The following is a 21,819-nucleotide window of genomic DNA, read 5'->3' as shown; positions in this document are numbered from 1 at the left end:
AGTGTCTAGTCGTCTGGTCATCCATTCAACCAATCAAACCGAATATGCTAATGATATGCTAAAGCCGCTTAATCGCTCACTATGATGTGCACTGACCACCAGGGGGCAGACATTTGACCAGCCGGCCAGTTGTTATGACATGCACTGACCACCAGGGGGCAGATGCTCTGACTGGTAGGTTAGCTTGCTGCTGGGGTCTGGCTGATCAGGACTGAGCGAGAAGGGCCAAACATGCCCTGGAGCCCTCCTGCGGTCCCTCCCTGCTGGATAACGTCCCACATCCCTTCCCGGCTCTGATTGTGCACTGGTGGGGTCCCTCGGCCTGGCCTGTGCCCTCTTGCAATCCTTTTGGTGTATAGGATGATGTGATAACCAACTGAGCCACCCTGCCAGGGCCTCATACCTTTTAATTCCTCTCTCCCTTTTCCATTTTGTTTCTAGACAGCTGATCTGCTTCCTGTCACTGTAGTTCTGTTTGTATTTTGTATAATTTTATTTCAAAGAGTTGTCGGAGAGCCGGTTTCAGCCCAATCACACAGGCCAGGCTGAGGGACTCCACTGGTACACAAATTTGTGCACCGGGCCTCTAGTTGAGAAATAAGGTATGTACCATAAAAATCTACCCATTAATGTGTACACTCAGAAAACTAAGGTGGATCCTAAAGGCACTAACAGTTGGAGGCTGTCTGCTAACTACAGTTCTTACAGATGACTGAGCATTGCACTTTTTGCCATATTTTTCTTGTAATCTCTTATATATATGGTATCTCACAAAGTTTAGAATATCCTCCTCTTTTTTAAATAATACTGTGAATCCCCAAAGTGCCTATCACAGCTTCTTGCCCAGGACCTCATTAAGTATGTATAGAATAATAATAATTGATAAGTACCTACCCATTAATTTCAGGATCTTTAGATAATTCTAGGCAGGAAAGCATATGATACAGTCCTTACCTGTAGAAAATTCTAACAACTGGTTCTTGGAAGTACTGATTTCTAGTGTTTGCTGATTTAAAAGGTGTAAATATCCCCACCATGGTCAAGTTCAGCATACATGTGATGTTAACCAGGATGCAAAATTCCTGAAAATTTAACAATCAGTCCTTTCAATCTGATACAAGCCAGCTTCAGCATATTGCTGTTCCTTACCTACAAAGAAGTTGTGCCCGTGTGTGTGTGTGTGTGTTTTCTTTCCTTTGGGTTTTCATTTATTGAAAAAAAATTGGAATTATATTAAGTGCAATTAAAAAATAATTCACCCATAGTTCAACTACTCTAACAGCTATCAAAACTCTTCATTTTTGTGTTCTCCTCCCCAGTCTTTGCTTTATGCATACATATTTTAACTAGTCATAATCATACAATTAAAAAAAACATAGAGCTGAAACCGGTTTGGCTCAGTGGATAGAGCGTCGGCCTGCGGACTGAAAGGTCCCAGGTTCGGTTCCGGTCAAGGGCATGTGCCTGGGTTGCGGGCACATCCCCAGTGGGAGATGTGCAGGAGGCAGCTGATCGATGTTTCTCTCTCATTGATGTTTCTAACTCTCTATCCCTCTCCCTTCCTCTCTGTAAAAAGTCAATAAAATATATTTTTTAAAAAAAAACATAGAATTTTTAAAACATATACAAAATATCTATATATACAAAAGCGTAATATGCAAATCAACCAGATGGCAAAACGACCGGTCACTATGATGCGCACTGACCACCAGGGGGCAGACACTCAATGCAGGAGCTGCCCCAGCCCACAGGCATCACCTAATTGGGGCCTGCCAGCCAACCTCCTGGTCCTTCCCCCAGGCAGGCTCCGATCCCCCAATGGGGAATGAGGAACTGGGGATGGGTGGTAGTGGACACAGGTGGTGCCATGCCAAGGCCCCTGCCCTGCTGGTTGCCCCACACCAAGAGGGCGACTGGTAGCGGGGGGCAGGGCCGGCGAGCGGCAGAAATGGCCAACCTCTTGGTCTCTTCCCCTGACCCTGCCGGCAGGCTCCTATCACATGATAGGGAACTGGGAACTGGGGATGGGTGGTGGCAGGGGGTGGGGCCAGCTGCCAGCAGCCAGGGAAGATGGCCCTGATTGCAGGCCAGGCCTAGGGCAGTACCCATGCACAAATTTCGTGTGCTGGACCTCTACTACAGAATAAAGTAATGAACCTCATATACCATAACCCAGCCCTTCAAAACATTTACCTGTGGCCAACCCTGTCCCATCTACATCACCAGCTTCTTGCCTCTTACCCACATTTTCTGAAACAAATCCCAGACATTATGTATCTGTAAATATTTCAGTAGTAATCATTCAGTGTTTCATTCTGCTTTTTTCACTTGTAGCCTAAGGAAGACAAAGACATAAATAATTCAACTAAAAAGATTTAAGTATTCTGATATTGGCAGTGAGGACTGATTGAGAGGAACAAGGGAGGAGTGTCTATAAGCTACAGCATCTGCCCAGCCAGGGTGGCTCAATCGTTGAGGTTTGACCTATAAACCAGGAGGTCAAGATTTGATTCTTGGTCAGGGCAATTCCCGGACTGGCTGGGAATTGAACCTGCAACCCAGGTATATGCCTTTGACCGGGAATTGAACCCACGACCCTTCGATGCTCAGGCCAACACTCTAACCAAAGACCAACACTCTAACCAAAGACCAACATTAGCTTTTGTTGTTGTTGTTAATCCTCACCCAAGGATATTTTTTCATTGATTTTTAGAGAGTGGAAGGGATGGGGAGAGAGAGAGAGAGAGAGAGAGAGAGAGAGAGAGAGAGATAGAGAGACAGAGAAAGAAAGAAAGAGAAACACATTAATTGGTTGCCTTCCACATGTGCCCTGACCAAGGCCAGGAATGGAGCCTGCAACCGAGGTACATGCCCTTGACCGGAATTGAACCTGGGACCCTTCAGTCCATGGGCTGATGCTCTATCCACTGAGCCAAACTGGCTAGGGCTCCAATATTGGCTTTTTAAAAGGATTTTTCTATAAACTCCCTTGGACAGATTTTATTTATTTATTTTTGAGATAGAGTGGGAAAGAGAGAGAAAGAAACTGAGAGAGGTTTCTCCTGCATGTGCCCCAACCGGAGATCGAACCCTCAACCTGGGTATGTGCCCTGACTAGGAATTGAATCTGCCACCTTTTAATGTAGGGAATGATCCCCCAACCAACTGAGCCACAGTGGCCAGGGCCGATGTATTTTTTTTTTTAACTTACCATCTAATTATCCATTGGTCCAACATTCCTTGGAAGACAGATTACTTATCCCCTTCCCTCATTACATTAATTTATGCTGCAGTGTCATGAATGGTGTCACCCCCCCTGCCCTTTAGAGAAGAGCAGTATAGAGGAGGCCACATGAAGCCCAGTCCAAAAGAAGAAATTTTGCAAACAAGAAATCCTTATTATTCCCATGTTTGTCATATATAGCATTTGACATTCTGGTAGAGAAACTCAAATTATAAACTGTAGGGCCAGAGACTGTCCTCATTAGTCTTATTTATTACTTTTAAATCTTTATTGTTGTAAGTTTTACATATGTCCTCCCTTTTCCTCATTGACCCCCTCTCATTTGTTTTATAACCCCTTAGACTATTAATTACAATTCTGGTCCAATACACTATCTCTTACCCCAGCTCTACCCTGTAAGGTAGATTTTATTGTACTAAATTGCGGGTGAGAAAACCAAGACTCAGAGATACTTACTCAAGATCATATTCTTCAATGTGGTGGAGCCAGCATCAATTGGGGTTATTTGGTTGCAAACAAAAGAAATTGGCTAAGTTCATCAAAATAAAGGTGGGCATTAATTAGAAGTATGTTGAACAGCTCACAGAATGAATATGAATCTGGAGAAAACAGGGCTGGAACCAGGACATCAAGGATGACTCCATCCTGCAGTGTGAAAGTGTGAAGCTTTTTTTCATCCTTCTTTCATTTTGTTCAAAATTCAAAAGTTCATGAAAAGAGATTTCAGTTGATCTTTAACTTCAGAAGGAGGGCAGGGCATATCATTTACTATCCCTTAAAGAAGGCCTGTGCTGTGAAAGAAGTAATTGCTCAGAAGGAATTCAGCATGCAGTTCTGAAGGGTGAAATGGATGCTGGGTAGTAAAGAAAACAATTTTCTATGGTGACACCTTAAATGCACTGTGCGAATCTCCTTTCAAGGAAGGACCCATTGCCCCAGCTGTGGTAGTGTTGCTTGGAGACAGCTTTCAGCTGTCAGCTTTCCAGGAATTGCAGAGCCACCTCATCCATAGTTATATTCTTCCCAGGGCAGCCCATTTCATTAAAGTTGGGGCGTTAAGGCCTAGTCATTTCAGTTTACTGTTGGGACAATTCTCTAGGGACATTTTCGCTCCAGAGCTCCCTCTGGGGCTGACTGAGGCTGTATTTGAGCCTGCAGAACAACCCAACATTTCTCTGTACCCATTGCTGCTCTCCACCTCTCCCTCCCATAGGTCTTGATGCCAATAACATCTTAAAAAATAAATGTCTTGAATGCTAAACTCAGTCTGTATCTGCTTTCTGGAGAGCACACCCTGTGACATCTCCACTCACCAATTCATATGTCCCCAAAGTCCCAACACTCTTACCCCACCCACCAAATATAATTATGCTTCATTATGACTTTTTTTCCTATTGTGTGGCACCAAAAACAAACCAATTAGGTCAACTTGTCTCATTGAAGAAAGAAGGATCTGCCCTAATACTAGACAAAAAATGGTCTGGGTCGAACTTAAAAGACGGTGTGTCAGGGACATCTTGAGGCCTTCCTAAGGGATTTTCAAGGGTAATTTTGACTATATTCAACTTTCACCTTTTATGCTACCCTTAAAATCTCACCCATGTGAGATATGCCTTTACATTTGTGTGCATTGCAGTGGTACAGTATTAACTCATACCAAAAATTATGACATTGTAAAAAAAAAATGGTGGATGAAAGTACAAGGAAAAATGACAGAAGTTCTTATTAGAGTACTTTTGGGGTTCTCTCTTCATAGGACTCTGTAGCAGTGCTGTCCAATCCTATATAATAAAAGGCTAATATGCAAATTGACCAGAGGAACGACTGTCGCTATGACATACACTGACCACCAGGGGGCAGATGGTCAATGCAGGAACTGCCCCCTGGTGGTCAATGCACTCCTGCAGGGGAAGTGCTGCTCAGCCAAAAGCTGGGCTCAAGGCCGGCGAGCACAGTGGCGGTGGCGGGAGCCTCTCCTGCCTCTGTGGCAGTGCTAAGGACCCCTCAGGGGTCCCAGACTGCAAGATGGTGCAGGCCGGACTGAGGGACCCACCCTCCCCGTGCACGAATGTTGTGCACCAGGCCTCTAGTAGGAATATAATAGACATAACTAATTTCAAAATTTCTAGTTAGTCACATTTTTTAAAAAGTAAAAAGAAACAGGCAAAATTAACATAATTCATTTAACACAACATATATACAAAATACTGTCATTTCAACACATAATCTATATAATAATTATCATTGACATTTTACATTTTTTTCATACTCTATATCTTACATTTACAATGCATCTCAGTTTGAACTGATCACATTTCAAGTGTCACTTATGGGTTAGTGACTTCCTTATTGGATAGTGCAGGTCTCAAACATTTCTATCTATAAAAGCCTAAGTGACCGTTTATGACCGAACAACCAAACGACCAGAACAACCGGTTGACCAGTCACTATGATGCACACTGACCACCAGAGGGCAGATGTTCAACTCACGATTTGCCCCGTGGTAGTTAGTGTGCTTCCACAGTCAACTCCTCCCCCCAGCTGGCCAACCTCCCGCGACCCCTCCCCTGGGCCAGCCAACCTCCTGTGCCACCCCCCCAACCCCCGCCTGCCAACCTCCTGCTGCTCCTCCCCCCAGTCGCCGCCCCCCCCCCCTTATCGGCCCAATCAGGGGGCCGGCTGGCCAACCTCCCATGGTCCCTCCCCCCCCGGCCGGCCAGCCCCCCGATAGGCCTTGATCACCAGCCAGGCCTAGGGACCCCACCCATGCACGAATTTGTGCACGGGGCCTCTAGTTATCTTATAACAGAGAAATCTCTCATTTCTCTGGAAAGTTTGGTCTAATTGGGTAACATTTGAGGGAAAGATGTGGAAATATATGTAACTCTGTATCAAAACTTTGCCTGCCAGACCTAAGGAAGATTTTCATGCACTCTAGATCAAGGGTGGGCAACCCCTGGCACGCATGCCAAACATGGCACGCCAGTAACTTTTGCTGGCATGCGAAACCCTCTCTTATAACCTTCCATTTACAATTTTTTTCTTAATATCGACTTTTTTATTTTTCAGATAAATTCAGTGTAGTTGCATCTTAGATAAATAAATAACTTTACATAACAAGTTATCTTAAAGACCATAGACATAGATTGATGAGCGAGGGGAAGAGCAATTTCTATGCCTCTGCCTTAACTCTCCCTGCCTTCCTAGATCCGACCAGTGTTTTGGTTTCATCCACATACGCTTGTGAATCTTTGTTCTCAGTGATGAATTTTGTTAAGTCTCGTAATAGGAGTAGCCTGACGGATGAAAGTAGTAGCTCGTGCATATCTCTGAAGGTCACGAAATATAAACCTGATGTAAAATCTCTGTTATCAGTGATGCAGCAGCAAAAGTCCCACTGATAATATCAAACGGAGTCATAAAGTTTTCTGTCGGACTATCAGTGTACATGTATACATTAAAAAATAAATGTATTTTTCATCATCATATACTGTGTTTTTGTCGCTCGAATTAATTTTATTATTTCTTCAAGGTTCTTCACATACGTACATCTTAAGAGATATCAAGTAGGCGTAACATGTTCTCAAAAAATTAGGGTTGGCACACAGAAGAATTTTGAGTCAGAGATTTTGCTGGTTTTGGCACGCACTCACAAAAAGGTTGCCCACCCCTGCCCTAGATTAAAAAGTGGGCAATGGTCTGCCTGTTGGCAGAGTGGAAACCCAAACCCAGCCCTCAGCAGAGAGAGGCAACATCTCCTGGGGCAGAACATGAATCAATAGTTTCTAATTCCCCAACAAGCAGTGAATCATTAAAGTTTATTCAGGGAAAGGATAATTCACAGTGTTTTCTAATCAAGTCTGTAAATTACAGACAAGAAGTCTATTCTTCAAGTCTCAGTGCCTTTCATCCTGGAGGAGAAAACAGCAACAGCTGATAGAGAAGGCATGAAAAAATTCCCTTAGTATTGACCTGTTGACTTAATTTAAAACAACACACTCTACTTTTTACAACAAGGTAAATGAATGAAAGTAAGAGCTCAATTTTTACTGCTTCGAAACAAAATTGAAATATGGAACTGAAAACAGCTTTAAGAAAAATGAGACATTTTAAAACCTTGAAGTCCATCCTACTGATTCTGTGCCTATATAACACTAGATGAAAGGCCTAATTTATTCATATACCACACACACACACACACACACACACACACACACACACACACACAATTTGGCATCAAATACAGAAATCTTGAACTAAAAATACAACATAAAAACTTTCCCATAATTAGTGACACCTGCATGGTCTTGGCAGCAGCAAACTGTCAAACTGACCTATTTGAAAACACCTTCAAAATCCACAGCACACAACCCCATAGGAAACAACACTACTGCAGATAAGCTCAAAGTCAAAAATTACAAATCACATAAGGAAATAAATCACTAAGAGGGAGATTAAAACAGGGAGAGGCAGGAACAACAAACGGGAAAAATGTACCTCCAAAATTCAAGATACTAGAACAATCTAAAGAGATTTAAAAATAACTTTGGAACATCCAAACCTGTAGAGAATTTTTATGAGTTTATTTGAGCCAAACTGATGAGATATGCTGGAAAGCAAGATCTCAAATGATCTCCTGGAAATTTCTTTTTTAAAAATATTTTTTTTTATTGATTTCAGAGAGGCAGAGGGAGAGAGAGAAACATCAATGATGAGAGAGAATCATTGATTGGCTGCCTCCTGCTGGGGATCAAGCCAGAAACCTGGGTATGTGCCCTGACCAGGAATCCAACCGTGACCTCCTAGTTCATAGGTTGATACTCAACCACTGGGCCACACCGGCTGAGCTCCCCTGGAAATTTCTTGAGTGAGAGAATAGAAGAGCTGATATTCTAGGTCAGCAATTTTCAACCTTTTTTATCTCATGACCCAAATAAACTAATTACTAAAATTCTGTGACACACAAAAATATAATTTTTGCTGACCTGACTAAAGAAATAGGTATAATTTTTTAAAAATATATTTTATTGATTTTTTTACAGAGAGGAAGGGGGAGTTAGAAACACCCATGAGAGAGAAACATCAATCAGCTGCCTCCCGCACATCCCACACTGAGGATGTGCCTGCAACCAAGGTACATGCCCTTGACCGGAATCAAACCCAGGACCCCTGAGTCCGCAAGCTGACGCTCTATCCACTGAGCCAAACCAGTTAGGGCAAGAAATAGGTATAATTTTGATTTATTCACACCAGATGCCTATTGTTGTGTCAGCTGCTGTCAGTTTTGTTTTTTTTTTATTTGACAATCTCAGGGAAAAGAAGTTCGTGCTCTTGACGAAACAGATAGTGACACTGCTCAAACGGCCCTGAGCCCAGGGTCCAGGTGGGCCTCTTCTCTTCATCCCTCCACCCAGAAAAAGAAAAAAAGAAATTTCCAGACATGAAAAGACTGAAAGTTACTTTTTACAGGTTCTTGCTGAACGAGCTATTAAATGATATACTTAAGAAAAAAGAAACTGAACTCTGAAGGAAGGAATGGGTGCCAAAAGCAATTGTGAGCAAGGGAACTGGTAAACATATTGATAAACCTACAAATAGCTTTAAAAAAATAACTAGTGTCCTAGCCAGTTTGGCTCAGTGGACAGAGTGTCGGCCTGCGAACTGAAAGGTCCCAGGTTCGATTCCAGTCAAGGGGGCATGCCCGATTGTGGGCATCCCCAGTGGGGGGCTTGTAGGAGGCAGCCAGTCAATGATTCTCTCTCATCACTGATGTTTCTATCTCTCTCTCCCTCTTCCTTCCTATCTGAAATCAATAAAAAATATATTTTAAAAAAATAACTAGCTAAAAATATATCAGTAATTAAAATAAAAAAGAAAAGAGGCAAATATTCTGACTATGTGCGGAGTTGTAAAGTCACTCCATGGTGCCTAAAATGTTACAAATACATGAAGATATAGTTTTTATTAATTCTTTATTTTAACAAAGTTATTTTCTACCAAATTGTGTGTTTTTTAACATGTCTTTAGACAAATCACTAGGTATCCACTATTTCCACCCCATCTCCAAAGACTTTTCATTATAAAGGAACAACAAAAATCAACAGTCTCATATGAAAAGACTAAATTTTAAATGTCATTCTGTATGCTATAAGGCACATTATCTATGAATGCTATAAGGCACATTATCTATGTACAATCCAAATATTTTAGGAAAGGGGAAAAGAATTCCTTTCCACTCCCAGGCCAGACTTGTCTCTTATCTTAATTCCATCTAATACACAAAGCAAATATCAGATAAGATATAATCTAAATCATAGCATTTGGCTTTAAAAATCTTTATTGGAGATATTGTAAGAACCCACAAGATAGGAATGATTTTCTGGAACCACTTTCTCCTATGGAATGTGACGTTCTCCATTTTTTTTTTAAGTATATTGATTTTAGAGAGAGAAATGGAGAGAGAGAGAGAGAGAGAGAGAGAGAGAGAGACATCAATTTGTTACTTCACTGATTTATGCATTCATTGGTTGATTCTTTTGTGTGCCCAGACTGGGGATCAAACCCCCAACCTTGGTGTATCAGAACAATTCTCTAACCAATGGAGCTACCTGGACAGGGCTGACATTGTCTATTTCCTAAGAGTAACAGTAGAGATTTTTCCAATCAAAATTCAGAAAGATATGACCTGAAGAACATCTGTTTACTTCGCAACTTGAGATAGCAATACAAATACTTTAACTGATTATTTTAGCTGTTCACTTTTGAGATTACTAACTCAAAGGCCTACATTTTAAAATCATTTTTTATTTTTCAATTACAGTTGACACACATATTACATTAGTTTCAGGTGTACACCCCAGTGATTAGACATTATATAACTTACTAAGTGATAATCCCAGTAAAGCTCATTCCCATCTATTACCATAAATAGTTATTAGAATATTATTGGCTATCCCTATGCTGTACTTTACATCCCCATGACTATTCTGTAACAACCAATTTGTACTTCTTAATCCCTTCACCCTTTTCGCCCATCCCCCCCAACTTCCCTCTCATCTGGCAACCTTCAAAATGTCCTCTGTATCCATGAGTCCATCTCTGTTCTGCTTGTTCATTTATTTTTTTAAAATTAAAAATTTTTTTTATTGATTTCAGTAAGGAAGGGAGAAGGTGAGAGAGATAGAAACATCAATGATGAGAGAGAATCATTGATTGGCTGCCTCCTGCATGCCCCCCACTCAGGATCAAGCCTGGCTGCAACCCAGGCATGTGCCCTTGGCTGGAATCGAACCCAGGCCCTTCAGTCCATAGGACAACATTCTATCCACTGAGCCAAACCAGCTAGGGCTATTTTGTTTTTTAGATTCAATTGTTGATAGATATGTATTTATGGTCATTTTATTGTTCATTTTTTATTTTTTTTCTTCTTTTTCTTAAAGAAGACCCTTTAACGTTTTTTAAAAAATGTTTTATTTATTTTAGAAAAGAATAGAGATAGAAACATTAATTGGCTGCTGGAATCAAACCAGTGACCTCTTGGTTCATGGGTTGATGCTCAACCATTGAGCCACACCAGCTGGGCTGTTTTAACATTTCATGTAAAACTGTGTTGGTGGTGATGAACTCTTCTATCCTTTTCTTGTCTGGGAAGCTCTTTATATATCCTTCGATTCTAAATGAGCGCTTGGCTGGGTAATCTTGGTTGTAGGTCCTTGCTTCTCATCACTTTGGATATTTCTTGCCACTCCTCAAAGGCCTCCATTATTTTTTTTCTGAAGGCCTACATTTTTAAAAGAGGGATGGAAACCTTTGTGTAAACATCAGCTTCTGTGTATCTCTCTGTAAAACTCTAGAAATTGTGTTTGAATTATAAAAAGTACATATCTATTTCTGTGCCTTTCTTTCTTTGTATATTTCATGTTTCTATCTTAAGACAAATCAACAAGGCTTTCTTTCTTGGTTCCTCTTTCTGCTTTTCCCTTTTTTGCTTTTTTGTGTGTCTCCTCTCATTTTCTTTCTTATCTTCTATTTCTTTCCCTTAACTTTCAATAGTGAAAAACTTTTTTTATATATATATTTGTTGATTTTTATTTGCAATCTCTTTTTCAACACAATTTACAGACTCATTCCCATTCTGATTATATAAGTGCTAAGTGGCAGAAAGGCCTAGAATAAATACATCAAAACAAAGAGGCAAGCTGTGAAAGAAACTAAGTTGCGTGCAACAGTTCTGTCTCTGACGATGGGGGATGTGTCAGGAAAGAATACACAGTAAGACAAAGCAATTGGACAGTTTGAGCTAAAGTTCTTTCAATCATCTTTATCTTTAGCTCCATGTTTAAAGATACTTATGAACCCAATGGAATTGAAACTTCCGTTTTTGTCAGTGGGTGCTTCTCTGTACAGCTCCTCCACTTTCTTGTCTGTAAACCTACCTCCCATTCCTGTGAGCAGCTCTCTCAGATAATCTTCCTGAATGGTGCCAGTTGCGTTGTCATCAAAGTAAACAATAGCATTGCTGATGACATCTCCAGGATTTGTGCCATCTAACTTCTCACCAAACACCATGAAGAGCATGGTGAAGTGTACAGGCCCTGGAGTCCGCTGGATTCTTCCCTAGAGGAGCAAGCATATCATGCAAACTTCCTTGTCACTGAAACCTCGGTTCTGATCAATCAAGTTGAAGGCCTCCTTAAACTCCTGAATCTATGACTGGTCAAACCTGACAAGCACATTAGAGAATCATTGATTGGCTGCCTCCTGCATGCCCCCCACTCGGGATCAAGCCTGCAACCCAGGCATGTGCCCTTGGCTGGAATCGAACCCAGGCCCTTCAGTCCATAGGACAACACTCTGTCCACTGAGCCAAACCAGCTAGGGCTATTTTGTTTTTTAGATTCAATTGTTGATAGATATGTATTTATTGTCTGGGGCGCTTCTTGGTGGTGTGGTCTTTGCTTTTGCTGGACACGGTGGCTGTTTAATTCGCCACAGAACCCAGGCTGCCCCGCAGGAGACAAGAGCAACTCCTACGAAGCGGTGCCATGACCTGAAAAACATTTTAAAATAATTTATTTGAAAAATGATATAGAAGAAAGAGTACAGGTTTCAGATCACACAGACAGGGGTTCAAGTCCTAGTTCCTCACTTCCAAGTGAGGAACTTGAGCAAATTATCATCCCCTCTAAGATTCAGTTTCCTTAACTGTGAAGTAGGGCAATGAAGCTTACCCCAGACTTGTCAGGATTACCTGAGATAAAGTATGTGAAACAGCCAACATGAGTAAGTGGCCAATAAACACTGGTTCACCTTCTCACTCAAATAGTTTTATGTTCTTTGTTCTTAATTTTGAAAGCAAATAAATGGGATGTTTTCTATTTCTCTCAAAAACTTGCTTTATACTTAGCAAACCTGAATTCGCTTTTTCTTCCATTAATAATTAGTTGGGGTTTTGATGGAAATGGTTTTTCCACCCATCACTGTCTAGTATCCTATTAGACATTAATAGAAGTCAAATAAGTTTGCATGTGATCTCTTCTGATACATTCATGGTGCATAGTGGCCTATTAAAAGCAATTCTTGCCCTAGCTTGTTTGGCTCAGTGGATAGAGCATCGGCCTGTGGACTGAAGGGTCCTGGGTTTGATTCTGGGCAAGGCCACATGCCCAGGTTGCGTGCTCAATTCCCAGAGTGGGGCCTGCATAGGTAGCCAATCAGTGATTCTCTCCCATCATTGATGTTTCTATTTCTCTCTCCCCTCTGTCTTCCTCTCTGAAATCAATACAAATTTATTTTTTTAAGCAACTCTTTGAGCACTTTCTGGTAGCAACAGTATTTTACCTCCTTAGTTGACCATACTTTCATGTAATGGTTATTCACATCCTGCATAAAATTAGAGCAACCCCTTTTACAAATCTAGAGAGATGGGTGGGCTTCTATAGACTTCAAGCAATTTTCCATAAATATAACTTCTTTTAACAGAGAGTTAAGAGTTAAATAGCATCCAGTTAAAAGTGTATTCTTGGGCAAGGGCCTAAAGAATTTCAATTTGGTGTTTTGGGTTGTCTTGATGTTGACTGTTTTATTCTTTTTTTAATGTGACTATCAGTTAAAGGACACTGGCTGAGTGTTCCCACAGAGTACTAAGAGTACTTTGTCACAAAGACAAATCACACACATTCATTTTTTAAAAAATATATTTTTATTGATTTCAGAGAGGAAGGGAGAGGGAGAGACAGAAACATTAATGATGAGAAATAATCTGATCGGCCGCCTCCTGCATGCCCCACATTGGGGATCGAGCCTGCAACCTGACCAGTAATCAAACCTTGACTTCCTGGTTCATAGGTCAATGCTCAACCACTGAGCCACGCCACCAGGCCACACACTTTTTTTAAAAACCTGTTTTCTTGTCATGAACGTGGGAGATCAGAGGGTTTTTTTACAGGCTTGCTCTGAGCACCCAATGAGATTACCTATGTGAAAGTGCAGCCTATACTGGAGCAGCTCAGACTAGTTACAAAATAATGCCTTTGGGATACTGTCAGTCGAGGGAGGGACAGAAATAATCATCATTGCCCAATTGGCCAGGGGGAGATCTTTGAGCTCAGACCCAACCAGGGTTGATTTTTCTTTCCAAAGGAATTTTTAGAGTACACATAGCACTCAGATTAGATGATTTAGGCTTGGAGATATGGGCTAGTGGGAGGAAAGAAAGAAAATACACTATCATAGGGTTGTTATGAAGCAAGGTAAACATACAATAAAGATAAGCTATTATTAGACAGTAGTAAATGCTGTACTGTTTGAGAAAGACATATCTAAGTGTCTAATAAAAGGCACTCATGCCCACTTATAGAACTAAAAGCAGGCAAAATATCCTCAAAATTATCAGAAAGAAAAAAATCCAAAGAAAACACAGAGAATCTACTGAAAGACAGTAAAAATGAAGATAAGCCAAGAAGGCATAAAAATAGAAAACAAAATAAGGTTACAGAACTAAAACTATACATAATAATTAAAATAATAAATGTGAATGAGATGAACTTAATGAAAGAAAAATACTCAAATTAATCAAACAAACAGAATCAGTCTACAAAAAGCCACATCTAAAATCAGAAATTGATAAAGCCTAATATTGGTGATAATGGGGCAAAGCTATCCTGGGAAAATAAATTGGTATAACATTTCTGGAAGGAAGTTAGCCTAATTGTATCAAAACGTAAAGCATTCATTCCATTGTGTTGAGCTAATCCACTCTCGAGATTAGCCTGAGGAGAAAATTGCTCAAAAGCAAAATGCCGAGCTCAGGATGTTTATCATTGTGTGTTTATGATGAAAAAAAAAAAAAGCAAACAAACTAAATGCTCAACAATAGGAGACTGGTTGAGTAAACCATGATTTATACCAGTAAATATCCTGAATGTTTGGCAAACATTAACAATCATGGTGTTAGTCTGTAGCTATTGGCTTGGATATCCATCCAGTACATACTCTGAGTGAAAAAAGTCATTACAGAAGAACATGTAAGTCATGATCTCATGTATGTGAAACTATACATGCAATTCTGTGTGTATATACTGCATAGAGATGGCTAAAGGATGTTCACCAAAACTGTTATGGCTCTTGCTCTGGATGAGTTTGGGGGGATGATTTTTATTTCCTGTTTTGTACTTTATCTTGGGTAAAAACATTGGTCGTGAGAACACTGTTTTTGTGTATGTGTCTAAAAACCTATACCCCTTTAAAGCCACTGGGTCAGCCTATGCTTCATTCCTGTCCTTCTCCCAATTATAAGCTTTAGGAAGGGGAACACAAAGGGTGGCTATTAGGAAAGTCATACCCAGGCAGGTTTCCTGCCTGGCGAGACCAATAGGGACTCGTCAAGTAGAACCAGCCATCTCTAGGATAGTAGTTAAAGCAACTCTTGCCCTGGCTGGGTAGCTCAGTTGACTAAAGCATTGTCCCCCATATGCCCAGGTTTTGGGTTCAACCCGTCCTCAGGGCACATATAAGAATCAATAAATGAATGTATAAGTAAGTGGAACAATAGTTCTGGTCTGGTGACTCTGTTGGTTGGAGCATCATCCCATGCACTAAAAGGTTGTGGGTTCGAATCCCGGTCAGGGCACATACCTAGGTTGCAGGTTTGATGCCTGGTCAGGGCACATATGGGAGGCAACCAATCTCCCACATCGATGTTTCTCCCTCCCTCTCTCTCTCCCCTGCCTCTCCCTTCCCCTTTCTCTAAAAATCAATAAGCATGTCCTTGGGTGAAGATTTTTTAAAAAGTGAAAAAATATTGATATCTTTCTTTCTCTCCTCCTTACTCTCTCTCTAAAATCAATCAATAATTTTTTTTTTTAAAGGCAACTGTTAGGACAGGAGTCAAAGAGTTGCTGAATTCAGGCCCTTCTCTGTTTGTGTGTTTGTTTATAACAATTTCTTGGCTTCTATGGTGTTTATAGAGCAACTAGGATTTCCCCCAAATTAGAAATATTCAGCGACTAATTTCTGGGACTTCCTGAGGCTGCTCCGTGCTATCAGCTGAGGGTTCCTGCAGCAGTGGCTCCATCCGTAGCAGTGTAACAGGGTGAGTCTAGAACAGTGGTTCTCAACCTTCTGGCCCTTTAAATACAGTTCCTCATGTTGTGACCCAACCATATGATTATTTTTGTTGCTACTTCATAACTGTAATGTTGCTACTGTTATGAATCGTCATGTAAATATCTGATATGCAGGATGGTCTGTGAAAGGGTCATTCGACTGCCAAAGGGGTCACGACCCACAGGTTGAGAACTGCTGGTCTAGAAAGAGCCTCCTAATGCTTTTATTTATTGTCTGACTCTTAAAAAAAAAAAAAGCATCAATTACTTTTGTAAAAACAACGAAGCTAGGCTATTTTGTAAAGGATAGAGTGGTCAACTGTGTCCCAGTATGATAAGGACTGAGACTGGTCCACTGGATGCAACACAGGGAGGTTAGTAAGGGACCGGATCAAAAACAGTGTCTGTGTGGTGGGGGCAGGGGAATGGCTTAAGAGAGAGGAGAAGTGAGGAAGTGGAGAGAGTAATTTCGGGCAACTATTTCTGGAAGTTCGACCATGACAAGAAGACAGGACACAGAGCAATGTGTGACTGAAGAAAGGAATGAGGAGGCAGGAAGAGGTATTTAATTTTTTGTTTGTTTTTGTTTATTTTTAAGATTGAAAAGAGCCTGTAGAGCCTGGCTGATGTGGCTCAGGGGTTGAGCACCAACCCATGAACCAAGGGTCTCTCTGGTCTGATTCCCAGTCAGGGCATTTGCCCGGGTTGTGGGCCCAATCTCCAGTAGGAGGTGTGCAGGAGGCAGCCAACTGATGTTTCTATCTCTCTACCCCTCTCCCTTCCTCTCTCTAAAATCAATAAAAACATTTTTTAAAAAGAGAGACACATCGATCTCTCTCTCCCTCCCCCTCCCTCCCTCCCTTCCATTCTCTCTAAAAGTCAATGGGGAAAATATCCTCATGAGAGGATTGAGAGAGAGAGAGAGAGAGAGAGAGAGAGAGAGAGAGAGAGAGAGCCTGTAGATAAGAAGTGGATGATTCCCCAGGGAAAGGGGACGCTTGCCCCATAGTGGCAGTACCTGGTAAGCGGGGAGGGGGTGAAAACCAGGAAAGGAGCTGGCCTTAAACAGAAAGAGGAACGCTGTAACTGGAAAGGAAGAAAAGCCATGTGGAGGTCAATGGAGACTAGAGATTGGAATAAAGATGGGCCTGCAGGGGTCAGTGCCACTGTATAGTTTTGAGTTGGGAGCACTCACCCTGTTCGACTCAAATGGGAAACTGCCTGTGATGGAAATGTTCATTATCTTGACTGTGGTGGTTTCCCAGGCACAAACACACGTTAACACTCATCAAACTGTACACTTTAAATCGTGCAATGTATGATACATCAATTATACCTCAATAAAGTCGTGAAGAATTTCTTTTTGTGCTTTTAAACTGGCATGCCTCCGTCAACAGGGGGCGTGGTTGTGCACCACAAGATGAAAAATGGTTTTCCTGTGTTTTCGTTTCGTGGTTTTGTTTTTCCTGATCTTTACTCGGATAACAGAGCTCTTACTTACAGGCATTAAAAGAAAGGAATTAAGTAATTACAGGCATGAAGATACAGGCAAATGGATGTGCAAAGGTTAGAGTAAAGCCCAGAGCTGCTGAAATATCTCCGTGCCGGAGTAGCAAGCATTTATAGACTCAGCCAGGGAAAGGATGAGATAGCAAGACAAAAGCGTTTCTTCACAGTCATGTGGGAGCCAAGTATAGGATTCTCTGATGGCAAAGATTACAGTTGCTGCCTCCCAGAAAACAGGTTTGCCACCCGTTTTTGTGAGTAGGTCAATGCTGAGACACACATCACCCTAATGGCTGATTGAAGATGTGAAGGGTACAGAATTGAGAAGAGGCTTTTTTGCACACACGCTAGTTTGAGAACTTTCCTGCAGCCTGGACAGAGGAACCCTTGGCCCCTGACAGACAGAATCGTTGTTCTCTCCTCTGTTAACTCCTCAGTGTAACATTTTGGGGCAATTCATTTCTTTTCTTTGGGTCTCTGTTTTCTCATCTAGTCCTTGCCTTTCAGAATTGAAGCAAAAGATTCTAATGAAAACATTGAAAAAGTAAAAGGAACTGTCTGTAAATAAGAGATCTTAATGCAACTAGACGACAATCGACAACACAAATGTGAAAAGGTTACCACACCCTGGGCCTCCTCTGCCTCTTCCAGATACTTGTGGCCAGTTTTGTTGATTGTGGACACTGGTAAATGCCTCCTTCCTTCCACCCAAGGCCCCATCCACCTTACTTATCATAACAATACCATGGCATTATCAGCCCATCTTACAGCTGTGTAAAAAGAGGTATAGTTTAAGTGTCTCTCCTTGGGTTACAAGCTAATAACACAGAAGATCTGGGATTTGAACCCAGAACTCAAAGATATACATATATTTTTTATTGATTTCAGAGAGGAAGGGAGAGGGCAAGAGAGATAGAAACAACAATGATGAAAGAGAATCATTGATCAGCTCCCTCATGCATGCCCCCTACTGGTTATCAAGATCGCAACCCAGGCACGTGCCCTGACTGGGAATCGAATCGTGGCCTTCTGGTTCATGGGTTGATGCTCAACCACTGAACCACAGTGCCTGGGCTGTCTGCTATCTTTTAAAACACTAGTATCTCGGCAGTGCACTCAGCGGTCCTGCAGCTCTTTCTCTTGCTTCAATAGTGTTTGAGCTGAACAGACCTAGGGATGCCCCTTCTTCCAGCCTCCCACCACCTTCCAACTTCTTTTCCAGCTGTAACCTTCAGAGCCATCTTCTGCCTCCAAGACCAGTCAGCATTATTTATTGAGCTTAACTCCAATTGCCTAGCAACCATGAGCTCCCAGATTCCTTAGAATTTTTCCACCAAGGAGGAGGCCACTGTCAGCCACCTGGTCAACCTGCATTTGCAGGCCTCTTGCATCTACCTCTCTCTGGGCTATTTCAACCATGACTATGTGGCTCTGGAGGGTATGGGTCACTTTCTCTGAGAGTTGGCCAAGGAAGAACTGAAGGGCACCCAGAGTCTCTTGAAAATGCAAAACCAGCATGGTGGCCACACCCTCTATCAGGACTTGCAAAACTGTCCAAAGAAGAACCTGAACCAAGCCCTTTTGTGTGTTTTTTAACCAAGCCCTTTTGGATCTGCATGCCCTGGGTTCTGTCCACACAGACCCCCATCTCTGCAACTTTCTGGAGAACCACTTCCTAGATGAGAAGGTGAAAGTCATCAAGAAGAAGGGCAACTACCTAACAACCTCCACAGGCTGACTGGCCCCCAGGCTGGACGAGTATCCCTTCAAAAGGCTCACCCTCAAGCATGATTAGAAGTCTTTGAAGTCCAGAGGCCTTTGAGGGTTTCCTCTGCATACCCTGGTGTCAGGATTGTACCTGAGCCTCTCCCAGTAGCCACTAGGCCAGTGATGGCAAACCTTTTGAGCTCAGCGTGTCAGCATTTTGAAAAACCCTACCTTAACTCTGGTGCCGTGTCACATATAGAAATTTTTTGATATTTGCAATCATAGTAAAACAAAGACTTATATTTTTGGTATTTATTTTATATATTTGAATGCCATTTAACAAAGAAAAATCAACCAAAAAAGTGAGTTCGCGTGTCACCTCTGACACGCGTGTGATAGGTTCGCCATCACTGCAATAGGCAGCCTTTTAATCACCCTGGAGCCCTCTCCCATGCTATGGACCAAATGGAAGCAAAAAATTGTTGGCAGAAAAAAACCAAAAAAACATGCTAGCATCTCTACAGTAGTCATTAGTCACATGTAACTATTTAAATTAAATTAATTAAAATGAACCCAAATAAAAATTTCAGTTGCTTACTAGCCACACATCAAGTGCCCAATAGCCATGTGTTGCTACCATATTGGACAGCACAGATGTAGAATTTTCCATCATTACAGAAAGTTCTCATGGACAGTGCTGCTAGCATATTATTGTCATGCATCAGGAAGATACAGTTAGGCAGACGAAACACTTACCTTTACCTGAGTCTGTCCCTCTTTTATCATTATTGTCTAATTCTGAATATGCTTTCTAGTCTCCCTCCCTTCAGTCTTGTACCTGAGCATCCACAGGGCATGCCTGGGGCTGGCCAGCTGGCTCTGCCAGGCACCCAGCACACAGGGCAGACACCAGGATTGTTATGACAAAGACTGATAGTGACATGTTGCCCAAGCCCCTCTGAAGCAATCTGTAGTGACAGTACCAGCGTAGGAAGTGGACAGCCTGTTTCTGCAAATCTGCTGTATCCGTCAGAAGCAGAAAGGATAAAGGGAGAAAGTAAGAAGTGAAGTGAGGGGAAGAGAGTAGTAGTTACTAAAAACTTGATGATCAAATTGTCTTCTTAGTTCTTCCAGGCACAAAAATTTATCCTTCAAACCATGAAGGAGATAGATTTCATGTATGTTCCTACAAGTGGGAGGAATTTCATAGTCGCTCACTCTCTTAAAACATGAATCACACATGAATTTATACAATTCTGGATCAAATTATGTGTTAAAACTACATCCTCCTGATGATGAAGACCCTAAAATTAGTGTTAGAACAACATGGTGCTCTATAAAAGGGGGGCGGGGGGAGGCCATGGATGACTGTCACCTTACCTGTTCCTGTCAGCACCTACTCTACCTATTCTTTTGTCCCTACTTGGTACTCACCCTTCCACAGAAATCTTTTATACCCATGGGAGAGTAATTTGAGGACTGGTAAAGCTTTTGGCACTCTTTCTGACATCATACCATCTAAGCCACAAACTGTCCACCATGCAATTGTAACAACTTTTACCTGCATTGCTTCTCTGACTAGTTTCTTTAGTTCTTTGTGTAATTTAGGAAGTAGCATTTTCAGAACATTATAAAACACTCCTTAAGTAATTTGGAGGTACTCTTTTGCAAGGGCCTGCCTCACTCCCGTGAGTATTATTTAAAAACACTGCCTCTGGACTCTTGGTCTTTAATTTGAAACTTTTGTAGCTGCTTCAGCCCTTCCTTCCCATTGAGAGCTGTGGCCTTGCTCCAAAAAACACTAAATGTCTTCCTCTAAGTATCCAGGCTTGTTTTGGTTTCCTACAACTGAGCTGTCACTCTCCGCACTGCTGTAGGCAAAGCCCACTGGGAGGAAAACAGACATGGGCCTCCGCGGCACCACACGTGGAGAGCTTGGAAGCCACTTGGAGGAGCAGCTGGGTGAAAGCAGCAGGCCTCCCTGGGGTTCCTGGTCCCACCCTATTGGGATACAAAGGACACTGGAAGCCTGAGCTGATCGTTTCTCAAGGGTCTGGCATCTTGCTCTGTTGTCCCAGTGACTGCGATGATAATTTTCCAGGCTTTCAAACTGGGTCAACAAGCTTTGTTTGTCCAGAGAGCTCCCCTGGGAGGACACTCGAAGAAAAGCAGGCTGACAAGGATGTTTGACCAGGTGATTCTTTTTGCTGGCTTTTAGCCTGAGGAAATATTATCAGTATTCAGTCCAGGTTTGGAGAATTAAAAGCTGCCCAGCATCTGGGCTGCATTAACATACACCAGTGTTATTAGTTAAGTGTTAACCACACTGCCAATGGAGGCTCTTGCCATTCGAGAACCAAACAGATGATTTGGGAAGGCCCTAAACCAGAGGTCCACCTCTTATAGATAAAGGAAGATAACAAGCCTGTGCTCTGAATCTAGTCATAGAAGCTTCCATTAATTCTGTGAGTGTCACCTGATCCATTTCTTTATTTATTAAGCAATGGAGTCACACTGGGTCAGTATTTCTGAAATTTGTGAAGTTACAGACCCTAAGAACATATCTGAAGACTTATAGACCCCAATTTTTAAAGTTTCTCATAGCAGCATTATTCATACTGACCAGATTGTGGAAACAAACCGAATGTCCATCAACTGGGTAAATGATGGATACAATGGAAGAAATATTCAACCATAAAAAAGAAATGAAGTGCTACCCGGCCAGTGTGGTTGTGGTTGAGAGTTGACCTATGAACC

The 21,819-nt window shown here is 41.8% G+C and overlaps 1 protein-coding gene across 2 annotated transcripts; it reads right to left on the bottom strand.

Moving 5' to 3' along the window:
- Positions 1-10,865: 10,865 nt before the first annotated feature.
- Positions 10,866-19,951, bottom strand: LOC118664629 (myosin regulatory light chain 12B-like). Of its 2 annotated transcripts, XM_036324961.1 has the most exons (3): positions 19,819-19,951; positions 11,680-11,860; positions 10,866-11,024 (listed from the first exon to the last, which is right to left on the bottom strand). In XM_036324961.1, the coding sequence occupies exons 1-3, from the start codon at positions 19,846-19,848 to the stop codon at positions 10,993-10,995; spliced, it is 243 nt and encodes an 80-aa protein (XP_036180854.1). In that variant the 5' UTR covers positions 19,849-19,951; the 3' UTR covers positions 10,866-10,992. The 2 variants fall into 2 exon arrangements, with proteins under 2 accessions (XP_036180854.1, XP_036180845.1); XM_036324952.1 differs by lacking the exon at positions 10,866-11,024 and having other exon boundaries at positions 11,507-11,860.
- Between the last annotated feature and the right edge of the window lie 1,868 nt (positions 19,952-21,819).

Source organism: Myotis myotis, unplaced genomic scaffold (assembly GCF_014108235.1).
Source record: "Myotis myotis isolate mMyoMyo1 unplaced genomic scaffold, mMyoMyo1.p scaffold_m19_p_1, whole genome shotgun sequence".
In the NCBI taxonomy this organism is placed as follows: Eukaryota; Metazoa; Chordata; class Mammalia; order Chiroptera; family Vespertilionidae; genus Myotis; species Myotis myotis.
This window is presented reverse-complemented; position numbering and strand designations above follow the sequence as displayed.

What these genes read in the sequence shown, in the direction of transcription:
- LOC118664629 (XM_036324952.1), bottom strand. Translation starts at nt 19,848, where the DNA reads ATGATAAAAGAGGGACAGACTCAGGTAAAG. An exon ending in AGGGACAGACTCAGGTAAAG is followed by an intron (nt 11,861 to 19,818) that starts GTAAGTGTTTCG and finishes TTGCTCCTCTAG; the next exon opens with GGAAGAATCCAGCGGACTCC.